The sequence below is a fragment of the Natrix helvetica genome, assembly GCF_964273705.1.
Source record: "Natrix helvetica genome assembly, chromosome: 1".
Taxonomy (NCBI): domain Eukaryota; kingdom Metazoa; phylum Chordata; class Lepidosauria; order Squamata; family Natricidae; genus Natrix; species Natrix helvetica.
The window spans coordinates 192,997,083-193,014,937 of NC_138548.1; the positions used below are offsets into that span (position 1 = coordinate 192,997,083).

A 17,855-nucleotide genomic window follows, 5' to 3' on the forward strand; every position below is an offset into this window, starting at 1 on the left:
TGTGAGGGCTCCTTATTATGATTCTACTACTCTGTTTGTTAGCTACCAAATCTTGCCATGGGGAAATTTCAAAATATATTGTTTTGAATTGGTTTTCTATGGATCTGTTTGCCTACTTGTGTGAATGGAGCCAAAATGTCCTGCTTCCACTTTCTATAGGCTCATTATCTCATTGTCTCTATCTGGCAGGCATGTGAAATGAGCATCATTTCTTTGTTAGCAGGTTGATTTTTCCTTGCTTTTCTGGGAGCCTTTTCTTATGAGTAATATTTTATTTGGGAGGGGGGTTGCTTCCCACAGAGGGAAGGGAGAAAGAAAGAAAGAAGGGAGAAAGAAAGAAGGAGGGAGGGAGAGGAAGAAAGGACTACAAACCTGGCTGGCACTAGACACAGCTTCAGAGGATGCTTTGAACAGCACAGCAATCCAGGGCTGGAAGGAACCTTAGAGGTCATCTAGTCCAACACCATGCTTCCTGGCAAAATGGACTGCTAAATTGGCCACACCCACCCAGTCACATGACACCCTGGTCACACCCAGCCAGCAACATAACAATGTGGCCATTCCCTCTAAGCCACACCCACAGAACTGATAGTAATTTTTTTTAATCCCACCAGTACTGTTTTGCTCCATTCTCTAATTGTAAATTGAGTTTATGTGTTTTCCTTTAATTATAATCTTTAGTTCCCTCTAATGTCCAATTTTTAAAAATTGAATCTTACCATGTTTTAATTGTATCTTTACCATGTTTGTTTTTGTTTTAAAACAAAAACATTATCCCATAGGAAGAATTCTTTTGAAATAATTCCAAAATCTTATTTCAAATTTATCTGGACCTTTAGTGCATTTGTAGATTACTAAAATCAAACTTTTAATCACCACTTTGCTGTTTTTATTTTTTTAAATCTTCTAGTCAAAACTTCATTTTGCTGGGAATTGAAGAGAAACTCACCTAGTGCTATCAAACTTGTCAATCAAAGATTTCTAATAACTGAAAAACAGTTAACAAGCAATTTCCAAAAGTAATTAGAAAAGCAGGTATGTCAACATAGTGTCCTTTAAAGGTGCCTGCCATGGTCTGAGCAAGATAGCATCTTGCATCATCTCCCACAACTCTAAAATCACTGGAAACCACTGACTTGCAGTCTCCTTGTGAGGAGCAGCTGTCAGGACCACTTGCGAGTGATCTCAAGTCCTTTCCTTGTCTGAATAAGTTTTAAGAGCTGGTCTTTGCAGAAGCCATTGGCTCCAATTTTTGCAGAGCCATCTTTCATCTGACATTTCCTTCTCCAGTTTGCATTGGACTATTTTTCTTAAGTTTAGCTGAAACTGCATTAAACTTCATACTCTTAATGCATTTTCAGTTAAAGGTCCAATTCAAACCTGCACTGACATCGGTGACAGGCTATGATGACATCATTGTGCAGATAACCATTTGAGTGATGATGTCATGATACATATGATTTCTCTTGCATCCCTGCAAGTGCCCTAAAAATCTGTGATGGCTAGATTTACACCTCTGTTGTCAGCCTTGCCTGCAATTCAATCCAGTTCATGGGACAACATTGTTGCCAAAGGCAGTTTCTTCCGACTTTACCTTCTTCAAAGTCAAGGGGAGATAACACCTCTGATTCTGAATGGGGTAACACTTAGAACAGATCTGGTGTGCAGTTTAGCGGTCCTGGGATTCATGGCTCCTGCTGAAAGAGCAAATTGAAGCTATGGATAGGGAACCATTGCACAAATCAATCTTATGCACCCATTTCTGAACCTTGCACACATTCATCAACTGAGTCTGCCTTCCATCCTGAACAAAAGAAACATTTCATCATAAATTTAAGAATTTAAATAATCTGAAATAAGTAACAAAAAGCTATCATATTTTTTCTGGAGTATAAGACGCACCTTCCCCCCCCTAAAAGAGGGTGAAAATTTGGGTGCGTCTTATACACTGAATGTAGCCCCACCTACCCACTGGCACCAAGTCTTTGGCCTCTGCCTCCCAGCAATTTACCTCTTTGCAGCAAAAGGGGCTAGCAGAGGCTTCAATAAGCTATAGCAGCGATGGCGAACCTTTTTTGGCTTGCCTGCCATAAGTGGGGGGAGTGCAGGAGGGTCATGTGCAGGCGTGCCATACCCATAATGCAATGTGCAACCCCCCAGTGCGCATGCGCACACTACAGGCATGACTCCCCATTTTTACATGCTTTTTTCGCCCTCCCCAGGCTCCAGAGGCTTTATAGGAGCCTGGGGAGGGGGAAAACAGCCTCCCCTGCCCCCCCAGATGCCCTCTGGAGGTGTCAGGGAAGCCTCTGGACGGTCCCTGAAGCCTTCGGAGCACTTAAAACGACTTCCGAGCAAACCGGAAGTCACTTCTGGTTTGCTCGGAGGGTCGTTTTAAGCATTCCGAAGGCATCAGGGAGTGTCTGGAGGCTTCCCCGACGCCTTCGGAGTGATCAAAACGACCCTCCTAGCAAACCAGAAGTCACTTCCGGTTTGCTCGAAGGGTCGTTTTAAGCGTTCTGAAGGCTTCAGGGACCGTCCGGAGACTTCCCTGACGCCTTCGGAGCGCTCAAAATGACCCTCTGAGCAAACTGGAAATGGCTTCTGGTTTGCTCGAAGGGTCGTTTTGAGCACTCCGAAGGTGTCAGGGAAGCTCATGAAGCCTCCGGAGGGCCTCCGGGGGGGGGGGGGGGCGGGGCGGGGGAGGCTCTTTTCGCCCTTCCCAGGCTCCTATAAAGCCTCTGGAGCCTGGGGAGGGCAAAAAATGGCTTTAAAAAGGGGTGAACTCAGTTGGCCAGCACGTGCAGCACCTCCCGTGCCCTGACAAATGGCCCCGCCTCGCATGCCCTGACAAATGGCCCTGACAAGTGCCATAGGTTCGCCATCAATGAGCTATAGCAATCCCTGTAGCTGTAACAGCTGATAATCGGGAGAAATTGAAAGTGAAACTTGCTGTTTGCTCGTGGCAAATTGCTGGGAGGCAGATTTTTTTTTCTTGTGCTAATCCGGCTGCAAGAAGGTAAGTCAACAACTATAAATGGCTATGGAACGTTCAAATTATTAAACTTATTTTTTAAAAAAATGCTTTATTATTAATCTAGACAACTTAACAAAATGAAGAAGCTTTTTAAAATAAATGCTTGATCTGAAGAAGCCCAGTGCTATTGTTTTAAAAAGTGCTATTCTTTTACATAGCAGAGTATAACTATACTTCCAGAAAGCACATCAATTTTAACAGCATCTGTACAAGTATAGTCTGAAATATAACACTACAAACAGTGTATATTGTCTGTACTGTTTGTTGCAAGGTGGCAAATTGCTGGAAGGCAGAGGCAGATATTTTTCCCTTGTTTTCCTCCCCCAAATCTAGCTGCGTCTTATACTTTGGAGCGTCTTATAGTCCGAAAAATATGGTAAATAAGGTTTTGATCTTAGAATGCTATAAATGGATTAAGGACCCAGATGAAATTGAAATAATGAAGTTTTTACAATAAGAATTTGGAATTCATTATAAAGAACAAGCAGTTTATTTCAGATAATGGATTTTGTTTTGGATTTTACAAGACAAAACAAGGATAAGTAATTTCATGATTTCAAAAAGTGGACACTAGAGGGACTAACAATTTCAGGCAGAAGAAAGGTTTACAATCCTGTAAAACGTTGCATTGTACATTATAACAATAAAAATTAATATAACAAAAAGGAGGTTTTTGAAGAATGTATCAGAAAATAGTAGCCAATAGTGTCAGTAATGGCATCTGCTTCTATGGATAGACTATGTTCAAAAGATGTTATTGAAGATATGACAGAAGTAGAACAAATTTTAGCTGACATGATAGAAATGGTATTGAAAGTGGATTTACAACTGATAGGCTGAGAGTATGACTTAGAAAAGGATGTTTCACCAGATCTACAAAAGAAACTGGCTAAGTTTTTAACATTTAAAAGCGAAATATAAGAGACAAACCAAGAGAAGGACCTGAATCATTTTTTTTTGCTATTGGATTTACAAAAGAGGCTTTTTAAATCCTTGAAGAACTTTTGTGAAATGGGACAAAGAGAGAATGAAGAAAAATCAAATCCTACAATACTGGAAAGACTGCTGGATTGCTAGAAGTAAAAGAAAGGCAATTAAAGTTGGTTCATTTGATAAAGGTTAAAGCAACATATGATATTATTTTTGGCAATACTTCATGGACATTTCTGCTAAAAAGGTGTTTTTATGGATTTGTTTATAGATAAGACATAAGATATGGGAAGAAATGATAAATGTAGAAGTAGTGAATCATCATTGTTTACACTTGTGATGAAGTTTGGATGTAATTTCTTTGTATAATTCTTTTTTATTATATTCTTACTTTTCTCTTTTTGCGTATGCATTTTTTACTCTGTTTCTATTCAGTTTTCGTTCTTGGAATTTAGTCTGTATTAGAATTTCCTTTTACAATAACAATTCTTAATAAAAGCACATCTCATGTACTGAGGGAGTGAAGCTGATGAAGAAGGTCTTTGGCGTACTGGATGATTATGTCCTGCTGAACTAGCATTGTTTGTATCCTTTTCTTAGGAAATCCTCTAAGTTTCAGTTTTACTGTTTCATGAAATGTTTTAATTGTCTAACAGTATTTGCTGGCAGAAATTTCTGGTAAATGGCAATAACTATGTTGGAAGAAATGTCCTTCTGGGTTCGGCTCCAAGTGGGGAAAAAGACACTGGAGACATGGAGGCTGCTTGGAAAGATGGTTTTAATGGTGGATAGGACCACATGGCTTGAGTCCTGAACAGAAAAGGTGAACACATGCTTCAATGTTGGTGGAGAAGAAGAGAAGGGAAGAGAAGAGAAGAGAAGCAAGGAGAAGGACTGAAGAAGGGCTTGCAGGGATTTTTATAATCTGTTCGGCCCCACCTATCTGTTTCCTGTTCCTGTGTAAGAAATGTATTCTGATTGGTTGCCAGACTCCCATGGGCCCGTGCAAGGGCAACCCTCTAGGCTGAGTTTGAATCCAGGTTTGATTGAGTTTAGATGCCATGTGGTCAGTTGAGTAAAGCCTTATTATCCTGCCTTAATCCCATCACTCTGGAGTTGAAGAGGAGAACTCTTTATTATGTAAAGTGGAGTAGCTTGGTCTTCTTAATGGCCCATTGACAAAGTGGGGATGGGCCGGAAGCTGCAGGGATTTACTTTGTGTTTAAAATGTGTTTCTCCCTTTTTTTCACATCCAGGAAAATATAATATTCTGCCTTTTCAATATTTCCTAGGATATTTCATTTTTCTGGGAGAGGGCTGGGTGATAACTTCCAACAATTATATGCATTACCAGTAAACAATTCTTTGTTCCTAAATCCACACCAGATGCAAGATGTCAAATGTCACAAGGCATTTTTGATCTAATATCCTCCTCAGACACTAAGATCATCTCTCTTCCACTGCAACTGTTTCTTTGCCTTCCTTATGTGAGTGCCTAGAAACATTAAGATTCAAACTTACTCAATGATACATTTTGACTGTTCCAGTGTAAGTTGTTTAGAAACATAACAGGCATCTTCTCAATACTTTCTCACCATCACTTCTTAGTTTTCAGCTTCATTTTCTCTCCATACGGTGCTTATATCTGTAAGCTTTCCTCAACTTAGAATTGAAACAAATAGTATTGTCATCTATGGGACCAAAGTTAAACCGAGATAAAAATCTTAATTTTATATCTCATTATGTCTCTTTCACCACTCTCTCTTCCTGTGTGTGCCATAAAATTAAATAACAATTGTTTGATAGTTGTAGAAATTACAATCCCGGTATCTTTTGAAGGGGACCAGATTTAAGGCAAAGCAATAGACTTTTCAGAGGTTCCATTTATTTCAAAAATCATTTTATTCAGGAAGAGATTTTCCCATTTAATGTATTTTTTTGTGTGTGCTCCAGCCACAGAAAAATGCAGGCACATGCATCTTCCCCAGCCCCAGGAATCTTTTTAAATTTTCTGATGGAAATACTGTCATATGAAAAAGAAAGTACACCCTCTTTGGGTTCTTTGGTTTTACGTATCATCTTAGAAACCATCTTAGAGGTCTTCTAGTCCAACTCCTTGCTCAAACAGGAGACCCTATACCATGACCAGTCTCTTCTTAAAAGCCTGAATGATGAGTAGTAGCCAGATGCTGCTGATCAAGTGCTTTTGATTAATTTTATCATCAGCAAGGGTTGAAATTGAAGATTTAGGAGTCTGCTGCTCTCCAGCATTGAGGTATTTGTTAACACAATGTCAAAGAGGAAAGACATCAGCAATGATCTTAGAGAAGCAATGTTTGTTGCCCCTCATCTGGGAAGGGTCATAAAGCCATTTTCAAACAATTTAAGTCCATCACTCTACAGTGAGGAAGATTATTCACAAATGGAAAACATTCCAGACAGTTGCCAATATTTCCAGGAATGAACGTCCCAGCAAATTCACCCCACGGTCGGACCATGCAATGCTCAGAGAAATTGCAAAAAACCCAAGAGTTACATCTCCAACTCTACAGGACTTGGTATGTTAAACTTCATAATGCAGTTAGAAAAAGATTGAACAATCACGGTTTGATTGAGAAAGCCTCTTCTCTCTAAAAAGAACATGGCAGATTACCAAATATTCTAGAGTCAAATGTGAGGCCATCTGTCTAACAGCTAAAACATAGTTGACATTGAGTCAGGCAGCAGGACTATGATCCCAAGCATGCCACAAATCTACAACAGAATGGCTGAAAAAAAGAATCAAGGTGTTGTAATGGCCCAGTCAAGAGTGCCGTGAATAAACAAATGTTCACAAACATCAATGAACTGAAACATTGTTATAAGGAAGAGTGAGCTAAAATTCCTCAACAACCTGCAAGACTGATAAAATCATTTGGAAAATTATTCCTTCAAATTATTTCAGCTGAAAGTGTTCTAAAAGCTATTCAATCATAATGTATACTTAGTTTTTCACCCATGGCTTCTCCAGTTTGGCTTTCTTTTTGTAAAATAAATGATGACATGGTATAATATGTAATGTGTTGTTTATCTGAGCTTATTTTTTACCTACTATTAAGAACTGAGCAAAGGGGAAGATTGAATCAACTTGTAACTACAGAGGAAATCTTCCTGGCAATTAAGCAGTTAAAAATCAGCAAAGTGCCTGGCACAGATGGCTTAACAGAACCTTTTAAAATTGAAAAAGGAACAAGACAGGTCTTGTCTCCATCATTGTTTATCTTAACCCTGGAATTGTTATTGAACAGAATACGGGGGTCTGACGAACTACAAGGAATTAAGATTAGGCACTACGAATATAGAGTAAGAGCATTTGCGGATGACTTGGTTGTAACTTTAACCCAGCCGGGGGAATCAGTTATAGGTCTAATGAATATAATTAACCAATATGGTGAAGTATCTAGGTTCAAGGTAAATCTAGGGAAGACAAAGATGATAGCTAAAAATATGACTATGAACCAGAAAAAAAAAGAATTAGAAAGAGTAACAGGATGTGAGATTGTTTGTTTGTTTGTTTGTTTGGATTTATAGTAAAAAAAGGTTAAATATTTAGGAATTTATATTACAACTTCAAATGGGAAATTATATAAGTACAATTATGAACCATTATGGCATAAAATACAGAGAGAAATGAATAATTAGAAAAAACTACAATTGTCTTTGCTGGGAAGGATAGCAGCAGTTAAAATGAATGTTTTGCCCAAGTTTCTATTCTTCTTTCAAATGATACCAATACTTTAAAAAGACGCAAATTTGGAAGAATGGCAGAAAGGTGTTAACAACTTTGTTTGGGCAGGAAAGAAACCGAGAATAAAACTTAAAATAATGGAAGACATACATGAAAGAGGAGGGTTAAAAATGCCTAACTTAAAATTATACTATGAAGCAGCAGTTTTAACAACAATTAGCGATTGGATTAACCTAACAGAGGATAGAATATTGAATATTGAGGGTTATGATTTGGTATATGGCTGGCATACTTATTTAATATATGACAAGAAGGCCGACAAGATCTTTAAAAGTCATATTTTAAGGAATGCCTTACTGCGTGTTTGGAAAAAATATCAATATAGGCTAAACGACAAGATATCTATGTGGAGGGTGCCTAGACACACTATAGAAAATATAAGTATAGAACAAAAACAAGATGTAACTACATATGCAGAACTCCTTAGTATGGATAGAGGTGCACTGCAGTTGAAATCTTTGAATGCATTAAGAGATTAAAGGGTAATTCAAACCTGGTTCCAGTATGGTCAGTTACAGGCTAGATGGAAAAAAGACCAGAAATCCGGTTTTATCCAAATTGAGGATAACTTGATAAAACAAATCAGGGACCAGGGTCAAATGCACATAAAAAGGTTGTATAATGTATTGATAGAAATAGATTCAGAAACAGAATTAGTTAAAGATTGTATGATAAAATGGGCACAAAATTTTGAAGAGCCAATAGCGATGGAAACATGGGAAGAGATTTGGGTAAGAAATGTAAAATTTACACAAGCTCAGAACTTGAGAGAGAATTTCTACAAGATGTTGTACAGTTGGCATTTAGATCCAAAAAGGCTAGCCTGTATGTATCCGAATCTACAATCTAAATGTTGGAGATGTGACTGTGTTGGTGCCACGTACTACCATATTTGATGGACTTGTAAAAAAGTTAAAGCATTTTGGATAAAAAATATGGTGGGTTATTCAAAATATTTTGAAAAAGAGGATAAAGTTCACACCCCAGTTGTTTTTGTTAGGCATAGTTTCAGACTGTACTGTCATAGAGACTAATCTGATCTTGAACCTAACGACGGCAGCAAGATTGTTGGTGGCGCAATACTGGAAGAAGGAAGAGTTGCCCACTATCCAAGAATGGACGTTAAAAGTAGTAAACTTAGCAGAGATGGCCAAAATTTCAGCGTATCTGAAGGATCACTCAGATGAGAAGTACAAGCTGGACTGGAGAAGATGGATTGACTATATTCAAAACAAATACCGGACTAAAAAATTTCAGTTAGCTTATGAATGAAGGCATAAAGAATGTTACAATTTATTCAAAGTTAGTTTAAAACTTAGAGTTTAGAGTTGAAGCACAAGAATAGTAATATGTTAAAATTAGTTAGCTTATGTTAGTGTATGGTTGTTAAATGTTTATACCCTGTACTTTGCTCTGGGAGGTCGGGGAGAGGGAGGGTGGGAAGAGGGAAGGGTGAGGGGGGCGATAATTGTAAAATTTATTAAAACTTTTTAATAAAAAAAAGAACTCCCAAGGACCAGATGATTTTTATTATATCTTGATATGTAAAATCATAGAGAGGGTGTGCTTTCTTTTTCACATGACTTTAAGATGTGCACTTTCTTTAGAAACATAAAAGCACATTTCAATTTTGGCACAAATTCCACAAAAGCCCACTTTTATCTAAAGTCTATTCATGCTGTTCTTTGTAAATTATAATCTCTAATCTACCCCATAAATCAACATACTCTTGCCCACATCCTATCAACTTGGAGGTTCATGGCACATACTGACTCTGCTTGTGTTTTATGCCTTTAATTTCTTGATTTATTATTCTTGTAGTTCAATCTTGATTCTTGTCACCTATATTTAAGGGCCATGGAACATCTTTATTTCATGGTTTTATAACAATCAGGTTACATTTGTTAGAAATGTGTAGCAAATTGCTTTACAGTATTTATCTCCATATCTTTATTTTGAAGAGTGTTAAAGCAGAAATCAGCAAGGTACAGCAACTACTACGGAGGTATGTCAGTGCTGGATTGTATTCTCTCCCTTGTTTGCAGTCATTATTTGACCTTCAAAACAGCACATGACAATGATGCTCCCACATTCCAATTAATTGCCCTTTTATAGTTTCATCAAGTAACAAATTATGCAATGAACTTAATCCAGCTGGCCCAGTGAATGAATTCCCCACCTCTAATCTTTCATTAATATTTTTGGAACCCATTGATCCCTTCTTGTTTCATGGCTATTACATGGCTCACATGCTACCTTCCTTAGATGTTTACAGGATCCACTGCAATTCACCATTTTAACACAAGCTTATCCTGTTGGGGTACATGAGTGATATCCTGATACATGCACCTAAATGGTTGGAGCTTGCATTACATTGACATTAGCCCACTTGTCCACCCCTGTGGTTGAGAATGTGCTGCCTTCCCTCATCAGAATTCAACACAGTTCAGAAGAAAACATCAATAAAAATGTTTTCATATCTAAAGATTTTCTTCAGCACTGCAAACAGCTACATCAGCTCCCAGAATGCTATATTGTAATCCTTGCTGAGTTTGGGGACTATCCTGGCACAAACGCTGCCACACTGGCAATTTTAAACTTTCCCTACATTGATGTGTTATTCTTATTTATAGTATACAAGGGGAACTGTACTGGATACACAGAACAGGGACTGATAGATATACCCTCCTTCTTTCCTCCCTCTCTCCCTTCCCTCTGTCAAGAGCCAATGACAGAACATCTGTTAAGTTACTATCCTCAAGGTTTGAGCTGGGGAAGAGGCACATTTTGAAGTCTAGCAGGCTTAATCACTTGATAAAACCAATTCTAATGTAATGCAATGTTTTCTGTGGATGCAGTCAAAGAATGTTTTGTCATCATTAAATAGCAGCTATTAAATGCTCTGAGATCAGTATTTATTAAGAGTTAATATGGTATACAAGTCTAAGCATATACAACTGAACCCTCTATCTTCAAAGTAATGCATTTCAATCAATGTTTCTTTGGGTACAGAGCTATCTTCAAGAAGAGTATATAGGGCCTGTTAATATTGACCCACCAACTCATTCATCCACCACTAAAACATTACTCCATAATCTGCTCAGAGCACTTCAAATATTGGATGGATCAGAAGAAGAAAAAATAATCATGAAGCATCATTGTTTATTAATAATCAAGAACACACCAGAGTAAGAAATTAATTGTTTATTTTATGTGTAAACAATTTAAGGAAAAATAGCAGAGCAAAATGACATAAAAGTAAAAGATCAAGAGGCAACGTAACATATACCTATATTAACTCAGAAATCTGTCTTCTGAGAATTTCCTTCCTATCATTGATTCTTCTGTACCTTAATTAGGGCAGTCAAATATAGTCAGTGTGTTGAACAACTGAGCTAAGTCATCACACAAATTCTGGAATTCTTCATCCTGGCATTCATCTTCATTTGGCCATCTCTCGATCCAGGTGTTCTTTCTAATGAGGTAGGAAATTCTGGAAAGAGGAAGCAAACTATCTTAAAACTTAGTCCTGTAAAGAAATTAGTTCAACTGTCTCCTGTTGGAATAATGTGCTGGGCTTGGACTGAATCCAATAAAGTTTTTAATCATTTCATTCCTATGAATATGACATTTTAATTTCAATTTTGATTTTAGGGCGAAAGAAGAAATTTTTCTTTTTCTTTAAAATCTGAATCCTAAAACAACTGGATTCTAGAAAATTCAAATGGCTGCTTATTGCTACAATAATGAATTAATTCAATGATAAATCAGTTTTGATCATAGATTTCTTATCTCCAGTTCTAGACTTTAAGCATTTCGGTTGAGATGTAGAGCAGAAAATTAGATCTGAATGCTACAGATATATACTATCAACAGATCGTAGTAAGTATATTTGTGGAACCCAAATGGAATGAAAAGCCCCTCAGCCTGCAGCTAGAACTTCTCAAAGGCAAGGAGAATAAGAGATGCATCAAACTCGTGGTAGTTAAGACAATCATAAATTCAGGAAGATTTTAAGAAGTATTAGATAAAAATGAGAAAATCCTTATGTTGCTTTGGAAAGTTAAACCATTGAAACAGTACTTTGGTCTTCTTCAGGTAAATGAGTATCAACCTTAATGTTTCCAAAAATACCTAAAACAAAAGTTGCATGTTCCTAAACACAAGAAGATTAATTTACTCATGTTGAGTATATAAAGAGGAACAACTAGATGTTCCCCTATTGAGCTGTCTGTACTATAAAAACAATTTGTACAAACAAAAACAATTCAGCACAAAATGAAAGGATTGGATTAATTGGTCTGGGCTGCAAAAATTTAGGCAACCACTAGGCAGTACCAAAGAAATACAGACAATTTTCACTTTCTGTTGCCATCATGTGCAGATCCTTACAGGCCAGATCTGTAGGCACTGGGAAACTTGAGGCTGTGATAGAAAAGATCCCTCCAGGCCAGTGCAGTTCTTCAGCAGGACATAGAGCATATGGGCTGTGTGGCTTGAAGCATCTGGGCAAAAGCATTAGATATTCCCAGAGAGATTTAGTTGGGCAAATGGTGCTATCCATACGTGAAGGAATCTAAAAATCCTAGTTAAGGTTATTCCACAGTCTTCCCCACAATGTCACATCTCACCTATAGAACTCCATGGCATCCAATAAAACTGAGTGTCAGGCTTTGCTTAATGTCAGGCGTGCTTCCTTCAATAACCAAGAAAGAAAACTCCCAACTCCATTTTTGTACAGGTAAAGATACTTGTACTGGTTATGAAAAGAAAGCAGCGAAAGGAAAGCAAGATCTGAGCCAAAAAGGCACAAACATGTACATATCAACTGTTTACTCAGCACCCTCCCCCTAATCACCCCAACCCAATGACCAATCTACAACTCCCTAAGATGTCATGTGGGGTGTATCTTTAAAAAGCCTCATTCAGTTGGTATGCAGAGACAATTGACCTTGACCAAGTCCAAACCCAGGCCATCAGCATGCACAGAAGATGGCGAGAACTAACCTCCCTCCTGATAACTCCTCCAGCACCAGAAATTCTCCATCCCAAATACCTCAAGCACCCCCTTCCCCATTTCTATGACAGCTGATAGCAAGCAAGCAAAGCAGAGGCTGACACTGAGGAAGAATGAATATTTTGATATTAAAAGATTCAGATTAGGGTTGCTTTCAAAGTTGTAACACAACATTCCATGGCACTGTAGATATATTTTAGGTGTTCTGTGGATTTGATAGCAGAAAAATAAAGCCTATAAAATTTTAGAATTTTTTTAAAAAGTGAAGCACATACTTATCTTTCATGTGCCACAGGTCACTGCTGAGACCCCAGATCAGATAATCATTGTCCAGCTTCAGATTCAGAGCCTCCTGGCATTTCCTTTGACTTACATACTGGCGGGCCTTTGCTTGTGGATTTCGGTCAGCGCCTGCAGAAATTAGATAGAATCTGAATAAATATTTCATTAGGGATACGGTCTTTGATTGGTTTAATACACATACTGTATGTATTACATAACCAATGGCAAGCAACTGGCAAAGAGGAAACAGCTGTATTTAGTGGGTGGGTTGATTCTTTCTTCAACTGCTATTGGTCCATATTTATCGCACTGGGATAAATGTTGGTAAGGTAGAAAAGCAGACGTAGACAGGAGTAAGATTGTCATGGGAAGGCACCTTGATTATCTCTATCACTGCATTAATTGGTTTGCTTAGCTGTGCTGAAATTTACTGCGCAGGTCACAGTTCTTTTTTTTTTAATAACAAAAGTTTTATTGTTTTTTTTCAAATATTTTGGGGAAAAGGGTACATAAGTGTGGGAAAATTTTTTTGACAGCTACATCATACGGAAGGTGGTACTTCCCCGGAATCTTGCATCTCTTTCATATTTTATATATATCAAAATATCATTGTTACATTCATATTAGCAGTTATTTTACTCAATTCTTTGACATCTTCATCCATACTTTATATCACTTCTACATTTCATTATATTAGCAATTGCGATATGTTTTAAATTCATTTCTGTGACCTAAGTTTCATTGCTGTCTCCTCTCCCCTGTCTGTTGGCTGAGCCAAGGCTTCCCCCCCCTTCATGTCTTGTGTGCCGTCTCTTGTTTCACCTAGGAGGTCCTTATGTTTTCCCATGAAGGCTTCTGCCTCCACCACTGTGTTAATTCTCACTCCACCCCCCTCCCAAAAAATCAATAAGCCTTCTGGAATTAACCACCGAAACCAGATATTTTTTTCATATAGCTTTTTAGTTAGAAAGAAGAATTTCTTCCTCTTATCTCTTATTCTTTTTGGCATCTGTTTCAGAATGGTTATTTCTTTGTCTTTATATCTTAGAGGTTCCCCCCTTTGAACTCCTAGAATCTCATCTCTTGTAGTCTTTCTAAAAAACTTAACATGTACCTCCCTTAGAACATTGTGTATTCTAGCATATGCTGAATTGATTCTATATATCAGGTCAATATCCCACCCTAGCTGCCGCCTATCTCTTTTAATATAATCTGCTAGCATTGTTATCATAGTCTCTCTTAAGTCTTCACCCTCTGTTTCAGGTATATTTTGAAATCTAAGAAAAAAAGACATCCTTTCAAATTCCATTTTTTCCATGTAACTCTCAAACCCAACATTTTTTTTGTAAAGCCTTCATCTCTTCTCCCACCCCCACAGCACCCTCCTCCAGAGCATTTATTTTTTGACTATTTTGTAAAGTCTGTTGTTGATTCTGTCTGAGTTCTTCCTTTAAGTCCACCAGCTGCTTTTTTATTTCGTCCTGTCCCTTTAAGAGTGTCTGAAACATTTGGTGGAACGTTTCTTGACACTGCTGTTCCCACTTGGGAGCTTTTGGTTGCAAAAAAGAGGTTAATTGCATTTGCAGGGGAACCGGGCTTGAGACAGCAGAAGATGGAGCCGAGGCTGGTTTGGGTGGAGGCTTTTTTGCAGGCATTTCAAAGTTCAAAAAAAGTTATAGGTCTAAGCAGAAAAGATGGCGTCTGTAGGAGCACGCCGTCAGGGGGGGCCAAGAGACAGGCAAAGTCCAGTGTGGGATATCGATCTTCAATACGGCTCCCCTCTGGTTAAGTTCAATTTTTCCCAATCCAAGGAAGAGTTGTACAAGGAGATTCCTCAAGGGTTCACCCGGGTTTTATAATTCCAGCCCAAAAAGTTTTTCAGAGACGACAGTTCATTTGTAACAACAACAGAAACAGGGGAAGAAATGCCATTTTGGCTCAGCCCTCCCCAGGGATCGGAGAACAGTCATTCAGAAAGTTTCCATTCATAGCTTTTTAGGTCAGCTCACTTCTTTCTTCTGTAATTGTTACCCTATTGCTTGAAAGAAGTGAATATCAAAGGGTTTTCCCCCCCAATTCTCCCTCTCTCCTCCGAGAGAGAGAGATCATGTAGAGCCGCTTTTCCGAGAGGGGGGGAGAGCAAACCCCCCTCTCCAATCTTAACACTTCGCAAAGATCAAAGAGTCTTAAGGATACTGCTAATCCTCATTTACTTAGTTGTTCAAAGAAAGTAAAAAGAAAGACACCGGGGGGAGGTTCCCCCCTCACAGCATTTCTGCTGTTGCCTTCAAGTGGAGTGTTTTCTTCTGATCTCCTCTGGACGAAAGCGCGCGTGGCAGGCGTCCCCCCAAAAGCCTCCCAGTGCCTAGGGCAAAGCTGGCAGCCCCCCTGCAGCCGCCGCTGCTCCAGGGTGCTCTAGGAAGCCGCCCCCTCGGCAGGACGCCCCTACAAGGCATCCTGTGCCCCCCCTGGATCAGGGGGGGCACTGGGACAGCGAGCGGCGGATAGCATGTCCGTCGTCCACAGAAACAGGAAGTAGAATCGCGCAGGTCACAGTTCTTATCTGCAAGTGATTTAGTGCGCCTGCTCATTCACATTCCTTAACGTTCTCTTCTGATCTTTTGTTCGCTTGCCAGGAGGCAGGCACATAGCTCTTGCCAAAATGTAGTTAATTGAGTTAGCACTTTTGTATTTTTATTTTCTTTTATATTAAAAATGTTTTTATTAGAACATGCTTCGGGTTTATTTTTGCTTATTTCAAAAGTATGCTACAAGGGATGCCAAGATAACAACACCTCCTTAATTCAGGGGGGAACTCCCCCCTAACAAATGGTAACAGAGGTTGGTTATATAATATATGGCTTTTTCCTTGTTAGCTACTTCCAAGAGATAAGCGTAATAGGCTAATTAGACAGGATGATTTAAATCGACTGAGGAACGTTTGAATCATTTTCTAAGATGCCTAAGAAAAAAAAAGAAACAGAAAGATTTCTCTTCAAGACATTCCAAAGGCTTCCTCCCCTCTGATGGAGAAGCGAAAAGCATTTTACGCTGACTCCCAAGTTTTCAAATGCCGATAGCTTCAGCAACCAGACTGGATGGAGAATCTGATGTGGGACAGATCTCACCCAGATCTCAACAAAATGGGACTGCTCCAGGAGATGCCAATCTACAACCGAGGTGAATAGAGTATCTCCCTGATTATGCATGCTCCCAAAATCTTATTGAGTTTGAAACACTCGATGCTTGGCCAAAGCTCTCGCGGCCGCAGGAATTTCACTCCCACACACAAGGAGAGATGTATAATTCTCCTCAAACCTCTGAGCAAGACATGGAAAGCTATCGTAATCAAATAGAATTCTTTGAAAATGAGCTATTTCAAGCCAAAAGGGCTTATTCCATGCTCAAGTCAGAGAAGAGAGATTCCCATGCTTTTCAAATTTCTGAAAACGCCATCTTGCCTTCTTCTCCAAAGCCTAAGACACCCCCCCTGGAGGATATTGTGTCAGGCAAATCAGAACAGAGAGATGTGCACACGTCACAATTGTCACGTGAATTCTTTTGTTCTCCAATGGCCCATGCCACGCAGGCAGAAATATTACAGCCAAGAGATGTGGCTGCAGTGCCATCTCCTGGCAGAAATAATTTACTAAAAACGGCTGACGTGCAAACCAGAATACAAGAGGGACTCAAATCAATGCAGCAAACTCATACATGTCACTAGATTACTCAGCTATTCAGACTGCAACATATCAAGTGTCTCCACAGGCCCAATTTTCAGCATCTCCTGATGGTGCATGTGCCTTCCCAGATGGAACAAGACAGTACTCAATGCAGCCTCAAGCAAGCCATGTTAGTTTTGCTGCCCAAACACCACCACAGGTTAGATTACAGCGACCCCTGGTGCAACAACCAGCTCCAGCTGTAGGGCAACAGTAAGCATTTCAAATGCACATCCCTAAACAAGCATTCTTTGCTCCTCCATTGACTAGTGAGTCCAAATTAAAGATATCAGGGCAAAATTATAAAACTGGGGTCAGTGAGATTTCAATTTTGCTTCGCAGAGAAGGTACCCATTGTATGTTGTATAATCCTCCTGCCCAGTCATGGACTCCTGCAATAAGAGACTTAGACACTAAGGCTTGCACAACATTATTAAGGTCCATGGAAACTGAACTGCAGGTTATTTTTTCACCTAATGCAACAGCCCAACAAATTTGGGCCCATCTGGAAGATTGCTACAGGCCCATTTCAATTGAATCTTCATGTTTGCTCATGTCTGAGTTCCATGGTTCAAAATTGAAGCCTGGTGAACAAATTGGTGGACATTTGACCAAACTGAAAGGAATGAGAAAAGAATTGAGAGAAAGAGGCCATTTTATTGATGATGTTCAAATGATCAGCATTATCATTAACTCATTGAATTATGAATGGAAAGATGCCATTGCAAAGATTAACCATGTGCCTATTGCTCAACGAACAGTAGATAATGTTTGCAGGCTCTTAATTGAAGAGGAAGCTATCAAATTAGCCACACCACATTTGCAAGGGTCACCTGCATCAAGAGCTTCAGTGAGACGTCCCTTCCGAGGAAGAGCCTACGCTCCAAGGATGCCAAGATGCTACATCTGTAACTGTATGGGACATGACACCCGGGATTGTCCCCAGCGAGTTCCAGCTCCCGTCACATACCAGCCCAGAGGAACAGACTCCAGAGGCAGAGGTAGAGGTGGAAGACAAGGTCGTCATGGTCCAAGGCGTGATCCACAAGCTCCACTCACCACATTGGCCTTAACCAATGA

The 17,855-nt window shown here is 39.2% G+C and overlaps 1 protein-coding gene across 1 annotated transcript in view; it reads right to left on the reverse strand.

Annotated features, from left to right (window-relative positions):
• Positions 1-11,090: 11,090 nt before the first annotated feature.
• The window catches only part of LOC309389037 (complement C3-like), a 213,395-nt gene continuing 206,630 nt past the window's right edge, over positions 11,091-17,855 (reverse strand). The window contains exons 39-40 of the mRNA XM_081946931.1: positions 13,047-13,182; positions 11,091-11,247 (exon numbers count right to left, since the gene is read on the reverse strand). Of these exons, the coding sequence (XP_081803057.1) occupies positions 11,106-11,247; positions 13,047-13,182 (278 nt within the window). The 3' untranslated portion in view covers positions 11,091-11,105. The remainder of the gene's footprint in view (positions 11,248-13,046; positions 13,183-17,855) is intronic.